Genomic DNA, 16,601 nt, shown 5'->3' on the forward strand with positions numbered 1-16,601 from the left:
GAGGTGATGTGCGAGATAACAGGGAGCAGTGGGACTTGTAGCTAAGTGGAGAGAACAGGCTTGCCTAAAACACAAAGCCCCTCTGCTGGGCCTTTATGGCCCTGGATGGTTTTATAACCTCCACTCTTGACTTACACAGTACCTGCTGCTTTCCCTTCCCTATGAGAAGGTAGGAATATATAACTGACCAGGAATGAAATAAAATAAAGCCAGCCAGTTATAAAATCAAACTGCAATTCCTTCTTTCAGGAAACTTCAGTCCCAGTTCTTAACTTCTGCGTTTATATCATAAAATGCTTACGTTTTTATGGGGGAAAAAGTAAAAGAAAATGTGTATACACGTATACATTTTTTTTTTACTGAAGTAAGGATATAGTGAGTTTAGATGAAAGCTGAGGAAAACTTTAATCTCAAAGATATTTTACAGCTAGGCTAAGTTGAAGTAAAATACTAACAGTTACAACTTCTAAGAGCTTTAACTGTGTGTTGAAGAAAACATCCCCTATGGATAAGTCTGGGCTCTGCAGCAACTGAGAGGGCACGCCTGGCCTGGCTTATTTTCTATGACGCTGCCTGGATACAAAATACTGTGAGAGACCAGGAAGTGATGACTTGGCCTCCTACACAAGGGATAACAACAGTTCAGTCAGACCACAAGCCAATCTCCTTTAAAGGAGGGGACACTAAACCAAGAATCTTTTTTCATTCGTATTACTAATGCTATAAATATGCTGGAACATTACAGGGTGACAGTAATGGGGAAGCTTTGCCCTGTATTTTATAGAGAAATAAGAGTCTCCCCATGGACTCACCCAACATTAAAACAGATAGGCCATCATCTTAAAAGGAAACTTTATATGTGAAAGGTCTTCAAGGCCCTTTGGCTCTCTAGCTTTACTTGGGGAATTCATCAAGCACAGATGTATTACAAAATGAAGAAACAGCCGGGCTTGCTCCCATTTTTTTCACTGTGAATGTGCAGTTTCACTGTGCACGTGCAGGTCTCTATGGGACATCGAACTAATTCTAAGCAATGGATTAGAGCAACTACTCGAAAATTAGATATTATGATTGGGAAAAATGAGTTTAATTATAAACTAGTCCACTTGGCCATGCAAGCATTGGTTAAGAACTTCTTTAGCTGAATTTTTCTTCTTCTTAAAATAGACAGCGTATAGTGTGTTTACCAGAAAAATAGGAAACATTCTCCCCGTTAGCACTGGGCCAAATGTCAGCAGTAGTCGTGTGCCACTGCAGTGAGTAAGGGCTTTGCTGGCCGTTTCTCAGTCAAGGGAGCTCATGAATACCAAGTTGTTCTTCTGTGAACACAGTCCATATGAATTACTGGAGGAGGACTTACTGGAAATTCCTTCACAAAGGAAAAGAAAAATACGTTGGAGGCTGGAAAATAAATCACACGTTGTACTTTCTGCTGCAGAGACGGCAGCGCAGCTTCAACTTCCCATCCTCTGAAGGGGAATAATCGTCCCCAGCTGGGCTGGGGAAAAAACTTTCTCGAGCTGCTCTCAGGTCCCTGTGGAAAATCGGAGAGGACCAAGACCTGTCCACTCCTTGAAGCACTTGGCTCTCAGCTAGCTGAGTCCTATCATTTGAGCCAGGCCTGTGAGGCCTGTGGAGTCCCTTGGTGGTACAAATGGTTAACGAGTTCAACCTAAAGATTGGCTGTTTGAGTCTACGCAGAGGTGCCCAGGTAGAAAGGCTTGGTGATCTGCTTCCAAAAATTCAGCCACTGAAAACCCTATGGAGCACAGTTCTACTCTGACACACATGGGGTTGCCATGAGTTGGAGTCAACTTGACAGCAACTGTTTTTTTTTTTTGGTGAGGCCTGTGGGGTTCCACGCTGGGCCCTGTATTCCTTCCCCACACATCCCCCTTTCCTGGACCATTGTTCCATCCACCTCCTCCCCTGGTCCTGAGCCAAAAGCTGGGAGAGTCTAGCACACACCGGGTTTTCAACCAGAGCAGTAGGAGAGGCGGCAATATCCGAGGCAGCAGATCCTATCACAGGGAGCCCTGGGTAAGCAAAAACTCCATCACAGAGCACCTCCTTGGTTCTCTCAGCAACTTGTGCTCGGGAGGGGACCCTCCTGAGTCCCCCAACTGGCTCACCATTGCCCTCTGGATTAGCTCATAAACTGTTTCTCTGAATGTGGTTCCCAGACCCCTCTGTATTGGAACCACCAGGGCGTTTCTTAAAATGCTGATTCCCAGGAATCAGACTTTCTCCTTAGGTAATTCTTATACCCATGGAAAGGTGATAAAGAATCTTCTAGAAGAGTAATTCTCAATAGGGCCAGGGTGGGGAACAGTCAGCACTGCAGGGACTGGGAGAGGGGGACACATTCAATATGATAATCGTTGTTAGATGCCATTGAGTCGATTTGAACCCCAAGTGATAATACAGGTCACTATTCTTAAAATGGGCACAGCGATCCAATTATTTGATAGAGCAAACTGTCCGCAGTAAGCAAAACTCCATTAGAGTCTACTGGGCAGGCCTTCGGACCTGTGGCCTTCTTGTGGTTCCTTCTCCTTACTCCATACAAGATTGTTAGAGAGCCTTGAGGCTTTTTTTTTTTCTTTTCATCAAAACAGGCTATGAATTCTCAAAAACTGAGAAATACTGGTCCATGCCAGTGGTCCCCAAACCTGACAGTGTACAACCTCCCCAGGGTAGGGCTTGAGCCCCTGCATTTTTCACGAACTCCATAATAACTGACCTAGCCTGGAAGCGTGGCAGGATTTGCATGATTCATGGTCAGCAACAAGCTCCCTTCCTCCTGACCCCTTGCCTCCACCTCTGGCTGCTGCCCTGTCATCTCTGATGCAAATAGTATCACTCTAACAAGGGGAGGAGCTGAATGGAAACCCAGATCTTTGAATTAAAGCCCTGTTGGTTAGTGAGGGCAGTCCTGGGTGGTAAAAATGGTTTGCACTTGGCGACTAATCCAAAGGTTGGCAGTTTGAACTCACCCAGCAGCACCACAGAAGAAAGGTCTGGCAGTCTACTCCCGTAAAAGTCACAGCCAAGAAAACCCGATGGAGCTCAATTCTATTCCATGGGGTTGCCATAAGTTGGAATCCACTCAATGGCAATGGGTTTGGTGGATTTTTTTTCTGGTCAGTGAGGCATTGAGGCCAAAGAGTTACTTTGTGGCTTCAAGGAGCAGGTTAACTAGTCAACTGCCTGGCAGGTAGTAGATGTTCAATAATTATTTCTTGAATAAATGGCTGTAACCTGAGATTTTGCTATTTCACTGACCAATTCTCCTGTCCGTTCAGTCTTCAAGGGTCTCAGGCTGTGCTTGCGTTTTCTGATGAGTCGACGTAGTCTCCACGCTCTGTCTCTAACTCCCTAGTGTGTTAGAATCAAAGCAGTCATTCTCATTCATTTATTCATCAAGCACCTGGAGATCATACTGTGGGGGGAGGGGCAACGTAGCATAGTGATTAGGAACATGAGCTTTGGAGCTGTTGTTGTTAGGTGCTGTTGAGTCGGTTCTGACTCATAGCAAACCCTACAGGATACAGCAGTGCTGCCCCATAGGGCTTTCAAGGCAGTAGTCTTTACATAAGCAGACTGCCACTTTTTTCTCCTGAGGAGTAGTTGGTGGGTTCAAATGGCTGACCATTCAGTTAGCAGCCGAGTGCTTAAACAGTACACCACCAGGGCTCCTCTTGGAGCAAGGCAGACCTAACTCAGACTCAACCCTGTACAGGTTGAGTACAGCCTGTTTAACTTCTCTGAGCCTCAGTTTCCTCATCTGTAAAATGGTGATAATGATAGCTCCTACCTCATAGAATTGCTGTAAGGATTAAAACGGATGATGTGGTAAGTGCTTCATAGTTATCCTTCATTATTATTACAGACAATATTCTAGAAAAAAGGATCTAAAATAGATGTATAACATGTGACTCCAGGCCAGTACTTGCAGGGTAGGCTAGTCTGAACCCATGCACAGCCTAAATCACAGGAAGGCAGGCTTATCTATGCAGAGGTCTGGGCAGGCGGACAGGAATGAACAGATAAGAACCCTTTGCAACTACACATACCCATTTCTATAAATCACTGTGCAAAGTTCTTAAAACCAGTCTTTTCCCTTAAGTACCTTAAATAACTCCCTCCCACCTTCAATGCTACATTCACAACCAATCTGTTTGGGGAACAATTTTTATTTTCAGTTAGATCAGAGGTAATCTGAATTTCCATGAAATTCAATTTAGTGGAATTTGAACGAAGTTTTTAAAGTCATAATTTTCATAAGATACTTCATTATAAAGAAACACCCTTTATTGTCTAAAATAAATCCTTATACAATTAAAAAAATGAAAAACCCACTGCCGTTCGGTCGACTCCAACTCATAGCGACCTTATAGGCAATAGCCCTATCTAAACTGGGACAGACACGCACACCTCACCCTGTCGTTTTGTCTTCTTTTACCTTGCTTTATTTTTCTTTTTGGCACTAGTCACCATCTGACTATATATGTGTTTATTTGTTTGATATCTATTCCCTCCACTCAGATGTAAACTCCATGAAAGACATGGAGTAGCCCTGGTGCCTAGAGGACTGACTGGCACATAGTAGGTGTTAGTAAGTATTTATTGAATGAACAAATTAATATATCATTGAAACAGTCCAATGACCTTGAAAATTATTTACAGGTTATAAAGCTTTGTCTCCTAAGATATCATCGTCCAAAGAGCAAATAGTAAATAAGCTGGAATCAACTCAATAGCAATGCGTTCAATTTTGGGGGGGTCTTGTCATTATGAAATGCCTTTCTTTTTTGGTCTCTCTGGGTGTCTTTCTTCAGGGCTGTGGCCCGCCCTTACTAGCAAGGTCTTAAATGGATGCCAGCTATTGAATTCACCTCCCCAAATAGCGGGGTTCAGTCTTTCCCTCCGGCATCCAGGGATAGCTTTGATCTTTTCACAGTTTTTCTGCTCTATAGAAAATATGGACCTACATAGAAGCCAGAACTGAGAATTCTGTTCCAAAGCAACATCTGCTTCTGGTTTAGGTTTTCACCCAGCCTGAGAAGCTATCCCAGTTAGAAAACAAACCTGCCTCGATCCATGGGCCGAACATTCCTCTTCACCGACCACAGCCGGGAGAAGAAGGAAAGGTCTTGGCACCACCTCAACAAATGCACCATCATATTTACATGTAGCAGGGTCAAAAACAGGGGTCTCATTGCTAGGAGAAATAAAGGCATTAAAAGCTTGAAGACAAGATCTTTTATACACTAAGAAATGAAAATTTCTTATAAGTGATACCACAATTTGCTCCACCAAATTAATTTCATTCCAAACCACACAGTCTTTCTGATTTTTCAAATTATGAAGTTACTATAGTTCACAACCTAAGCTTGTCCTTTTTCTTTTTCTAGTTCTATAGCCCCTGGTCCTCAACACAGACACACAGATACACACATGAGAGAATAAATTTTGGAAGGCCTGGCCTCTGTTTAAAAGGTTTTAAAATATCTAGGTTAAATTCATGTGCTTACACTTAAATAGCTGGGTGACCTTAGGCAATTTGGTTAGCCTCTCTGAGCCTCATTTTTCTCATCTGCAAACTGGAGAAAAGGCTATTTGTCTCAGAGTTGTTATAAAGATTAGATGAGATTGTCTATGGAATATTCTTAGCAAAGTGCTTGCCACTTGGTAAGTCCATAATAAACTATAACATTGCTCATCAGGAAATTGAAGTGTTTTTTTCTTAATTATATCAAATTTGCCCTTATGTTTACCATTTATTTAGGAAGTATCACAGCCCCCATTATAAAAATAAACTCACCAAGAGGCACCCAACCACTAAGTAAAAAAACAAAAACAAAAAAACAAACCCATTGCCGTTGAGTCGATTCCGACTCATAGTAACCTTATAGGACAGAACAGAACTGCCACATAGGGTTTCCAAGCAGCAACTGGTGGATTCGAACTGCTGACATTGTGGTTAGCAGCCGAGCTCTTAACCACTGAGCCACCAGGGCTCCAACCAGTAAGTAGCAGAATAAAAATCCAAACTAATCTCATGCTGATAACCATAGCTGACTTCTGCCCACACCTTCTCTTATGCAAGAACTTGGATAAGTTTTCTTCTAGGTATATCGTTAGGTCCTTGGTTATCTCCTTCTTACTCATAATACAGTAAAATGGATGTCTTGCACAGTAATTTATATTCAGCTGATGTTTCTAATTTTGCTCTGCATTTGTGTGTATGTATATGTTGTGGTGATTTTGCAAGCACAAATATACACATATGGAGGAGGAAAAAGGAATAGTAGAAATGCAAACTCTTAGAGAGATAATTACGGTCATTTTATCCCAGACATTATAATTTTCATCTCTACAAGTTCAATTTGGATCTCTTTTTTTATATCTTCCATGTCTGTACTTAACATGCCCAAGTGTTCCTCACCTGTCCTGAATCTATGGAATACAGTTATAATAACTCTTTTACTAGTACTCTCATCTGTGCCATTTCTGGGTCAGTTTCTATTGATCGTTTTTCTCTCCACATTACTGAGATAAAATCCTTCTGAATACTTTACTTCCATGAATTACAAGGTTTTCCTACCTTGGCTGATGGGAACATAAACTATTTCCAGCTTTGGGTGAGCTCCAAGGATTTTCTGTCTGCTTCTTTCAGGTGGCCCTTTCCCCTGCTTCAGGTAATTTCCTCACATCCACGTACTGCTCAGTACTCAGCTGAAGATTCAAGGAGAATTCTCTGCAAATCTCTCTCTCTCTGTGGCTCTCTCTTCTGCAGTACTTTAGCCACCTTGGCTTCTGTAGACTCACACCTGCATCTTCCCAACTTTGGGAGAGACCAGAGTCTACCCAGGTTCCTTCTCCCCTACTGCAGCTTACAAACTCTCTCTAAGCAGTAAGCTGGGCGGGCACTTATAGGGCTCACCTCATTTGTCTCTGCTCCCTCTGGGATCGCAGTCCTGTTCTGCTGGTTTCCAATACCTGAAAACCATGGTTACATATATTTTGTCTAGTTTTTTTAGTTGTTTCAGTAAGTCTGGTTACTGTTAATTCCTGTGAGCTATAAGCAGAACTCCCAAATTACGGTCATTTTAAGGATGAGGCCTGGAGAGGTTAAGTAATTTGCCCAAGGTCACCCACTAGTAATCAGTAGAGCTGGGACTCTAACCCACAGCTCTTTGACTCCAGAATCCCAGTTTTTAATTACTACGCTCTGTATTGTTTTTTTTTCTTACTGCCTCCTCATGAGCTTAGTGTTAAGTCCACATCTCTCTACAAAAGGGCATGAGTTTGTGACAGGCATTTCCCTTGTGTTCCAACTCCTTTATAGCTTAAATCCAAGTTGGAACCTATGTTCAGAGAGCTGAAGTAAACCAGTGGTCTGACATGACAGCTGCAATATCTAATATTTGGCTCCTGAAGATGGTTCTTCTTTAGGAACTCAAAGTAGAATGAAAGCAGGGGCAGATGCCAAAGGACCAGGGTCTCAGCTTCAACCTTACTGAGCCTCGAGTCTTATGTTCATTTCTCAAGGTCATTGTGAAGATCAAATGAGATAGTATAATGTATGCAAAGAGCTCATAGCCCTTGCCACCGCAAGTCCTCACTAAATGATAGCTACTGCCTGTCTACGAAGGGAATTCTCATTCTACAGCCCTTGGGAAAATCCTTCCACTCTTGACATTCCAGCTAAAAATACCATTTCATGTTCTTCATGTGACCAAGTGTGCCTCTCTCTCTTCTGTCATTCTCCTTTCAGTCTACATGGCTGGTTGGACAACTATAAAGTTAGGAAGAACAGTCGGCATTCAACAACCCACCCACTCCCAGAGCCTGAGGAGGACGCGGCTAACATGCCAGTACAGGGTGTGCACAGAGTGCCCCCATCCAGTCTGCTGTGGGCGTGAACATGGGGGCATTGGCTAATGCAGGCAGCCGGGTACTGTTTGCTGACAGTCCTTGGGCAGCAGAGGCAGAGCGAGAGTGCCTATTTGCAGAGCCAGTCTCCATGGCAACAAGAAAGCCAACAGGCAGGCCACTCCTTAAGCTAGCAGAAAAATCCTCTGCCCCCACCCTGCACTTCCAGGTGAGGGAAATGTTCCCACACTGAGCAGTAAGAAGATCCTCAAAGGCCAAATCTTTAGTAGAAAAGCCAAAAAGAAAATCTGGAGCCAAAGGTACAATTATTTCAGACAAACACACCTCTTATTCCAGGATGGGCTTATAATTTTTTTTTTTTTTTCCTGAAATGTACAGAACATTTGACGAGGTCTGTGCATTGTTTGTGGAGACCTGGTGATGCAGTGGTTAAGCGTTCAGCTGCTAACCAAAAGGTTGGCAGTTTGAATCCACTGCTCCTTGGAAACCGTATGGGCTGTTCTACTCTGTCCTATAAGGCTGCTATGAGTTGGAATGGACTTGACAGCAATGTTTTTTGGTTGTTGGCACAATTGTTAAGTGGTTGGCTGCTAACCAAAAGGTGAGTTGGTTTGAATCTACCAGCCAGGAGAAAAAACCTGGCTATCTGCTTCCTTAAAGATTACAAACTTGAAAGCCCTATGGGGCAGTTCTACTGTGTCCTCTAGGGTTGTTATGAGTTGGAATCCACTCCACCGCAAAGGTTTTGGTTTTTGGTCTGTATTGTTTAGTTTGTGAAAACGAGGGCGAAGGTCATGATTCCCAGCAAATGAAGCTTGTGCTAGGAAGAATGAAGAATGTGCTAGGAAGCTCGCCGCCTAGCACAGTAAGAACAGAAGCTACAGATGACGCATTATCATCACGCAGTCTTTGTTACAGAATGAGGTTGGGCTCTCACTCGAAGACGGCAAACAACTATCCAGTGAAATGTACGAAACAGAGAACTAATCTCCCCATTAGAAATGCCTCCCCCTCAGTGACCCTGCCATGTTGTCATTCTTAGGTGCCAGTTCATTCCGACTCATGCTGACCCCATGTGACAGAGCAGAACTGCTCCATAGAGTTTTCTTGGCTAGCACTCAGCTGCTAACTGAAAAGTCAGCAGTCTGAACCCACAAGCCTCTCTGTGGGAGAAAGACACGGCTGTGTGCTTCCCATTCCACTGGGACAGGTACATGCCTTCGGATCGAGGGAATATAGCTGGTGTTTACTGAGCACTTACTATGTACAGGCAAGGCATTGCTCGGCACTGTGGAAAGCAGTAAGTATAGGTCACAGTTCTTACCCTCAAGGACCTTAAAGTGTAGCTGACTCATTCCATATCAGGAGCTCTCATATAAATATGCCAATGCCAGGGACATTATTGAGTGTTACAGTGATGTGGGTGGTAATTTCAGAATGACAAAGAAAAGAATGTCATCTTCTCCGTGACATAGTCTCCTTGAAGTGTATCCCATCGAGGTCCAGGCCTCACTGAATGTCTTTCTGCATGGTGCTACTGAAGGGCTAAGGGGTCAAGATAGCCTTGAGGGAGGGCCAGGGGAAGAGTGGAGCTTAGTTCTGCCTGCTCTAAGTAGAGAGATTCTTCAAAGGTTCAGAAGGCTCAGTCCATTGCCCCAGGGCCATGATTCCATAGTGGGGTTTGGAGCCAAGACTCCAAGTGGTGACAAAATCTTCCCTTCTCTGGTCTGATTCTCTACACATGTTTCTCCCTTGGGGACCCAACCAAAGGGCAACCATAGCAAGAGAAGATGCCAGAGAACAAATCGATGGCAAATATCCTAAGTGTCTACTTCAACGTGACTAGGGGTTAGGAGAGTAGTGAAACAACAGGCCTGTAAAATGTTCAATAACAATGAAATGTTGAAGTTCTGGGCACCAATGGAAGAGATGTCATGAGGCTACACCAGATTGCTTGCCAAAAGTCTGGTAGAAGAATGACTTCGGCCTCAGAGGCAAGGAAGGAATGCTGCAGCAAACGGCACCTAAGCAACTGGGAAAGATATTTTAATAGGCAGGGGCGAGGGTAGAGGGAGCCAGGAGGGGTAAAAGGCAGAGCCAAAAACATAGACATGGGAAGTCCCAAGAGAGTGGGCGAATAGGTGTCACCAGTGGTTCTCAACCCTGGGTGAACGTTCCATCCCCAGGCAGCTTTATAAATTCCAAAGCTTGGCCCTGTTCCAGACTAATTGAACCAGGTCTCTGAAGGTGGTGCCCGGCAGGGAAGTTATTATTATTATTTTAAAATCAATTCTAACTTGGATTCCTGAAGAATAAGTAGAGCTCTAAAAGGCAGCCCGGGACCAGCTTTTAACAAGGCTTGGATTCTAAGCTAACGGATTCAATTTTATTCTATAGATAACAAGGAACTATTGAAGACTTTTTCTTTTTAAGACATAAGAATCATATGAATATGTGATTCAAGTGATACATTAAGAAGACTGAGGTGGCTGCAGGGTATAAAGTGCTTTGGGCCCAAGACCCATGTTATATTCTTAGGGAACAAGGCTAAGAACAGTTAGGAATTTGTTAAAACAGATCAGGCATAAAAGCGATAAAACCTAAACTGAGCTGGTGGGTCTGGGCATGGACAAGAAAAACACATGACACCCATTCTAGTGTTAAACATCAGTCTCTTGTGAACTTGGCTAGTTTGAATCAGTATCCTAAGACTAGGTTCTGAATTTACAAAGTCAAAGTCCAGATCCAGGATTGGGATAAATTCACAGAGGTTGTTCTATCCCTGGGGACCTGTCTGGGAAGGCCTCCTCCTCTGACTTTCTTCAGAGGACAACCCTCGGTGTCATCACAGGCATCACCCTGACCCATCCCTAGACAACAGAAAGGAAGACAAAGTAAGATTGGTGCCTGGTTGGACAAGATGAGAAAGAAAGAGGATCCAGGGATGCCTAAGGTTTTGAGACCAGGGGTCTAGAACTGTGCTGTCCAACAGAGAAATCACTAGTCACACACGGCTAGGGAGCACCTGAAATGTAGCTGGTCTGAACTGAGATGTGCTATAGCTGTAAAATGCACACCAGATTTCGAAGTCTTAGTAAGAAAAAAAAAAATGAATGTGTAATACCTCAGTAATTTTAAGATACTGATTACATGTTCAAATGATAATATTTTGGATATACTGGGTTAAATAAAATATAGTATTACAATTAATTTCATATTTTTCTTTTTAATGTGGCTACTAGAAAATTTTAAATTACCTATGTGGCCTGCACTGTATTTATACTGGAGCGCACTAATCTAGAATATACCATTCGCAGAAAGAGGAAAGCAGAGAAGGAACTATAATTAGTAACATATGGGAGGTCACAGTGAGGCCCTACTACCCTCTTCGCCAGAACTTTGAAAAATGGGAAATAAGACTGTCATCTGGGAGTTGGGGTGTGGGAGTAGAGAATCAGATGATGGTTCAAAGCAAAGATATGCAAAACCAAACCCACTGCCATCAAGTCTATTCTGACTCACTGCAACCCTATAGGACAGAGCAGAACTGCTCCATAGAGTTTCCAAGGAGCCCCTGGTGGATTTGAACTGCTGACCTTTTGGTTAGCAGCCGTAGCACTTAACCACTAGGCCACCAGGGTTACCAAGATATGCGAAGTAACCTTAAAAGCAAGAATGGCTTTCAGTCCAAGGGAGTGGAACCAGAACTTGCTGGAATGTATTTATATAGCTTAGGAAAAATCACATCAGTCACAAGGGGCATTGGTCAGCAATGGAAGCATGGAAAAAAGGATCTCATCAGAGGCAAACGTGGGCAGAACTAGCAAAGCACTGTCCAGGCTCTCTGAGTCTGACACCATTAAGCAGAAAAGTCCAATGACTAGTGTGGCCACCTACCAAATTTATTGCCCAAACCAAGTAAAAGGGGCGTTATTAATAATTGTGCTGGAACAGTATGCCAGGACTGTCCCAGGCAAATCAGGGCATATGGTCAGCCTACCTCAACCAATTCATTCTGATTTATTGCTCACTGTAGCCTTCTGATTATACCAAATGTGCCTGAGGCTAAGACATACATTTTAAAATGTATTAGCACTGCTGAAAATTGGGATGCTTCATACAATTGATGTGGACATTAAATAACAGGCTTCTTACCCCACGCACCACACTGTTAATGATCCAATAGTGCATCTTATGATTAATGATATTTTACAATCAAGGATACAGCATAACTTGGCTTCCTGTGTCATACTGGCTTAAAGAAGAGGTAATTCATTGATCAGAGGGTAGGAATTCCCTCCCACCAGGCAACTGAGTTCCATTGGAAAATAACAAGTAGGAATCCTGGTTTTAAATATCAGTCTCTTGTGAGCTTGGTTAGTTTGAAACTGTATCCTAAGACTGAGTTCTGAATCTACAAAGCCCAATTCCAGTTCCAGGACTGGGGTGAATTTACAAAGTTCATTCTATCACATGGAGCTCTGTCTGGGAAATCCCCAGCTTTCTCCAAGGGGACAACCCTTGAAAAGAACCCTTCCCCTCTTTGAAACTCATGCAGGCAGTAAGATGAGGCTTCTGGTTTAGGTCTATTGGGTTTGAAAGGCCAGTGAGACACTAAAATGGAAATGGGGCTGGAAGTAGAACTTGAACGAGATATGTATGTGCCACGCATAATCAGAAAAAGAAACTATTTTGGTTGTGTCCAATATGGCTACAGTTCAGATAGTCCACAAGGGGTAGGATGTCCATGTAAAGTTAATAAAGAAACTGCGGGAGTGTAAGTAGGTTTTACCATTGCTGCTAAATTGGACAGACTAGCGGTGGTGGCTCAGTGTTTGCAGCCTCTTTTGAATACAGCAGTCACTGGGAAAACGCACTGTCATTGACTAGCGCCATCCAACACTTACTGAGAAGATGGTGGGGAGGACATCAAATGAAAGCACAATTATACTGGAAGTGTTATTACCTATTACTAAAAATGAGATTCTTCTACAAAATAAATAACAGTAAGATAATACGTAAAATGAGACAAACAGTTGAAAGCAACTTACTTATTTTGTCCAATTGTCTCAAAATCTTTCACAACAATCCCAAGGGAAGAGGAAATGTCCAGTGGTATACCCCTCAAGTCGAACTCCAAAATCTGTTCACATAAAGGTTATGAAAACAAAATGGCTGTTAGAAAATCAGGGAATATAAAAAGATGTACCAGTTCAGCAAGTTGGGTCATCATCTTTACAAATGACAATCTTTTCAATTACTCAATTCTGTAGTTAGACAGAAGTGATTAAATGTTAAACCTGGAGGCAGCTGAAGGGTGTGGGAAAACAAACCTGACTTAGAGGCTCTGGATTCCTATTTTCTAGGCTCTGTGGCTTTAGACAAGTCACCAAAACCTCTCCCTCTCCATCAGAGAACTGGACTTAATACCAACCACAATCATGTAAGAATAAAACACCATGGGTCGGAATTGACTCCATGGCAACTGGGTTTGTTTGTTTGTTTTTTAATATGTAAAAATGCTTTCTACAATGGCATTTTAAAATGATTTGCTTTTCTTAACCATGTTATTATCAAATAAAGGAAATTAATAATCCAAGAAAACGTTTTCTAAAATGCATCAGCACCTTACTTTAAGCCTCATTGTGATCAGTGCTGTAGTCAGCTGACCTTTCTCAGTCCCCCATTTTAATATAATAAATTATCTTCTAATGGCAAAATGCAAGAAAAGATCAGCATAGCACCACTGATGCCTTTGACTGATTATGTAACAGATAGGTAACCAGCATATAATAATGATTTTATACTCCTCGTGATGGGTTTGGAATGGATGGAAAATGCATTTCCGAGCTGATATGAGAACATATCCACCAATCCCAATGGGTTTGGGGGTTGGCATTACATTTGGGTTTGGTGTAGATCATAAACAGCAATTGGGAGGTTTACTTTATAAATACATTTGCAGTATGAGGAAAAAATACACATTGGAAGCAAAACGGAGGAAGATGGATGCTGCCCCGAGGAGCACCGGCCTGCTCACGGGACCATATACCTCTCTGTCCTTAATTCCTCAACCAGATCAATTGAGCTCAAATATAAAGAGACATTTTAGGATTACTCAAAACCCTAAGGCAATAAACATGCGCACGCGTATTTTTTTTATTCTTGGAGTTCTGTGTGAGATACTAGGAACCCACAGGAGATCAGACAGGCCTCTTGCACTCACAGAGCTGAGGGTACAGCTGATTGTTATGGGTTTCTCTGAAATTAGAGAAACGGCATTCCCTCTCAGGCTACATGAGGCCAGCAGAGCTTTCTAGAAAGGCATTCCGAGTTTTTCGTAATTACCTCATCAAATATAAGGTATAGTCTTTATTATCTAGAAATACTGAAACTGCAGGGAGGGGGAACGGTTTGCAATCTATGCAGAGGAAGTTTTCACAGCTAGGTGACTGGGTGACAATAGCAAAAATGTTTATTACTGCTCTTATCCAGGGAACTGGGACCTGGCTTTTGAAAAAAACAAAGGGGCTGGTCATCAACTTTGAGAAAATTAGTCAGAGCTGGAAAATCCTATTTAGTGGAAAGAATTAAAATTTTCATCTCTCTATGAATACATAACAAGCTAAACTACTTACAAAGTAGATATAAAGTCAACAGTGGAGGGAGGTAAATAAGGTATGTTACCTCTCTTCCATGCAGTATTACACAGTCATTACAAACACTTGAATTGAATGATCTCAGTATAAGCTCAGGATAGAAGAGTAAGGAAAAACAGGATACGAAACCGTATTTGCTATTAGATACTAGTTTTCATTTAAGACATCATATTTTATTATGTATATTCATTCAAAAAACATTTTTTGATATAACCCAGATGTTAACAGTAGTTCCTTCTGAATAGCGTGTCCAAAGGTAATTTTTTATGCTTATCTGAAGTGCTCAAAATTTCTATATCAAGTATATATTACTTTTATCAACATACAAAACAATAAATGTCATTATACTCAACAAGACAAAGTATCACACAATACAGTCTTGATTAGTCACTTGCAGAAGTGTTTTTAATCATGGAATTTTCCTTCTGGGACTCTGGATATGGTCTAGTCCTACCTCTTGCTTAACAGACATGCCCAGAGAAGCAAATTAACCAGATCAAGGTCACACAGCAAGTTCATAGCTGCACCAGGGCTGGTATCAACCCTTCTCACTCCTGGTCCTGACTCTGCACACCACACCACTACTGTACAGGAGATGGTCATTGGTATGTTATATCTCCTTGAATTACTCTGCTCTCTTTGCGGGCATAAGGGGAAGTGGAGAGGGTGGGAGCAAAATGCAGAGATTCCCCTTCCAAAGGGAAGAGTTAGCCTCTGACCCAAAGATGGAACAATCAGATGTAGCTTATTCATTGAAATGAAGTTGAAAGAACAATGAAGTCACCTCATTCCAGACTGGGTTGAGCTCATTATCAACTTTCTTTGTTTTCTTTTTCTCATCTGCAAATAAAAAATAAGAGATATCAATCAATTAAAAATATTATTTTTTAATGTATTATTCATTTAGGCATTCCAAGAATATGTACTGAGGGTCTAACTATGTGCCCAGGGTCCTTGAGTGGTGTAAACAGTTAACGTGCTATACTGTTAGCCCAAAGGTTGGAGGTTTGAGTCCACCCAGAGGCCCCACCTGGCAACCTACTTGTGAAAAATCAGCCGTTGAAAACCTGCGGAGCACAGTTCTACTTTGACACACTGGGGTCACTATGAGTCAAATTGACTTGGCGGCAACTGGTGTGGTTTTACCGTGTACCCACTTTTCCCCATTCATCTGCCTAGGGCAGGGGCTTCCTGAATCAAAGTTTTCCAAACTGAGCAGCATTTTTTTGGACTAAAACTTTTTTCTCACCCTCAGGTCTACAAGGAGTTAAGGAAGGGGCCAATTCAAGGTCACAGAAATGCTGTGGGCCTCTGCACACCAAGGATACTCAGGGCCTCTGTGTCTGCAGTTCAGAGCAGAAAGAAGCCAAAGAAGCTACCCTTTGAGTTGTTGCAGAAATCCCCTTTTACAGATGAGCACAAAGTTGTTAAGTGTTGCTGAGCTCACACATGACAGTGGCACCCTGATTTTGATCTGGAATACGGCTCTGAAGTCTACACTGCCTCTGAGTGCAATAAGAGAAGGACCTGGACTCCAAGCAGTTGAAGTTTCAGCTTGACTCCATCCTTCAGGCCTTGGTACAAGGTTGTCAGTAGAAGAGCCCTTTCCGGAGCTGACAGAGAATTTGGGATTTCCCTTAGTCCTGGCCCACAAGGTCCTCCTCTCTATGAGTAGGACTGCACAGTACACCTACCTAGCTGAGTAATTGTTAATCTGGGTTGTCCTTCAAGATTCCTGGGAGTGAAGCCCTAGGAGCAAGGGCTTCTCTTGGGTCACTAAGTCCCCAAATACCAAAATAAAAGCTAGTATTTGAGTAGAAAATGCTTTGTAAGCATTATACAGTCATTAAAAATGCTGTCTAATCTCTTTAAGGGTCCCTGGGTAGCACAGTTTGTACCTGACTACTAACCTAAAGGTTGGTGGTTCAAACCCACCTGGAGGTGCCTGGTGATTTGCTTCTACAAAAGATTACAGCCAAATTAGACTGAACTATGAGACATAAAATGATACTGGTGAGGAGTGTGCTTCTTAGCTCAAGT

The 16,601-nt window shown here is 42.5% G+C and overlaps 1 protein-coding gene across 5 annotated transcripts in view; it reads right to left on the reverse strand.

Moving 5' to 3' along the window:
• The window catches only part of MYOF (myoferlin), a 190,013-nt gene that overhangs the window by 134,916 nt on the left and 38,496 nt on the right, over positions 1–16,601 (reverse strand). For all 5 annotated transcript variants that reach the window (XM_049856042.1, XM_049856039.1, XM_049856041.1 and 2 more), the window contains exons 2-3: positions 15,346–15,401; positions 12,954–13,045 (exon numbers count right to left, since the gene is read on the reverse strand). In XM_049856042.1, the coding sequence (XP_049711999.1) occupies positions 12,954–13,045; positions 15,346–15,401 (148 nt within the window). The remainder of the gene's footprint in view (positions 1–12,953; positions 13,046–15,345; positions 15,402–16,601) is intronic.

Source organism: Elephas maximus, chromosome 16 (genome assembly GCF_024166365.1).
Source record: "Elephas maximus indicus isolate mEleMax1 chromosome 16, mEleMax1 primary haplotype, whole genome shotgun sequence".
Taxonomy (NCBI): Eukaryota; Metazoa; Chordata; class Mammalia; order Proboscidea; family Elephantidae; genus Elephas; species Elephas maximus.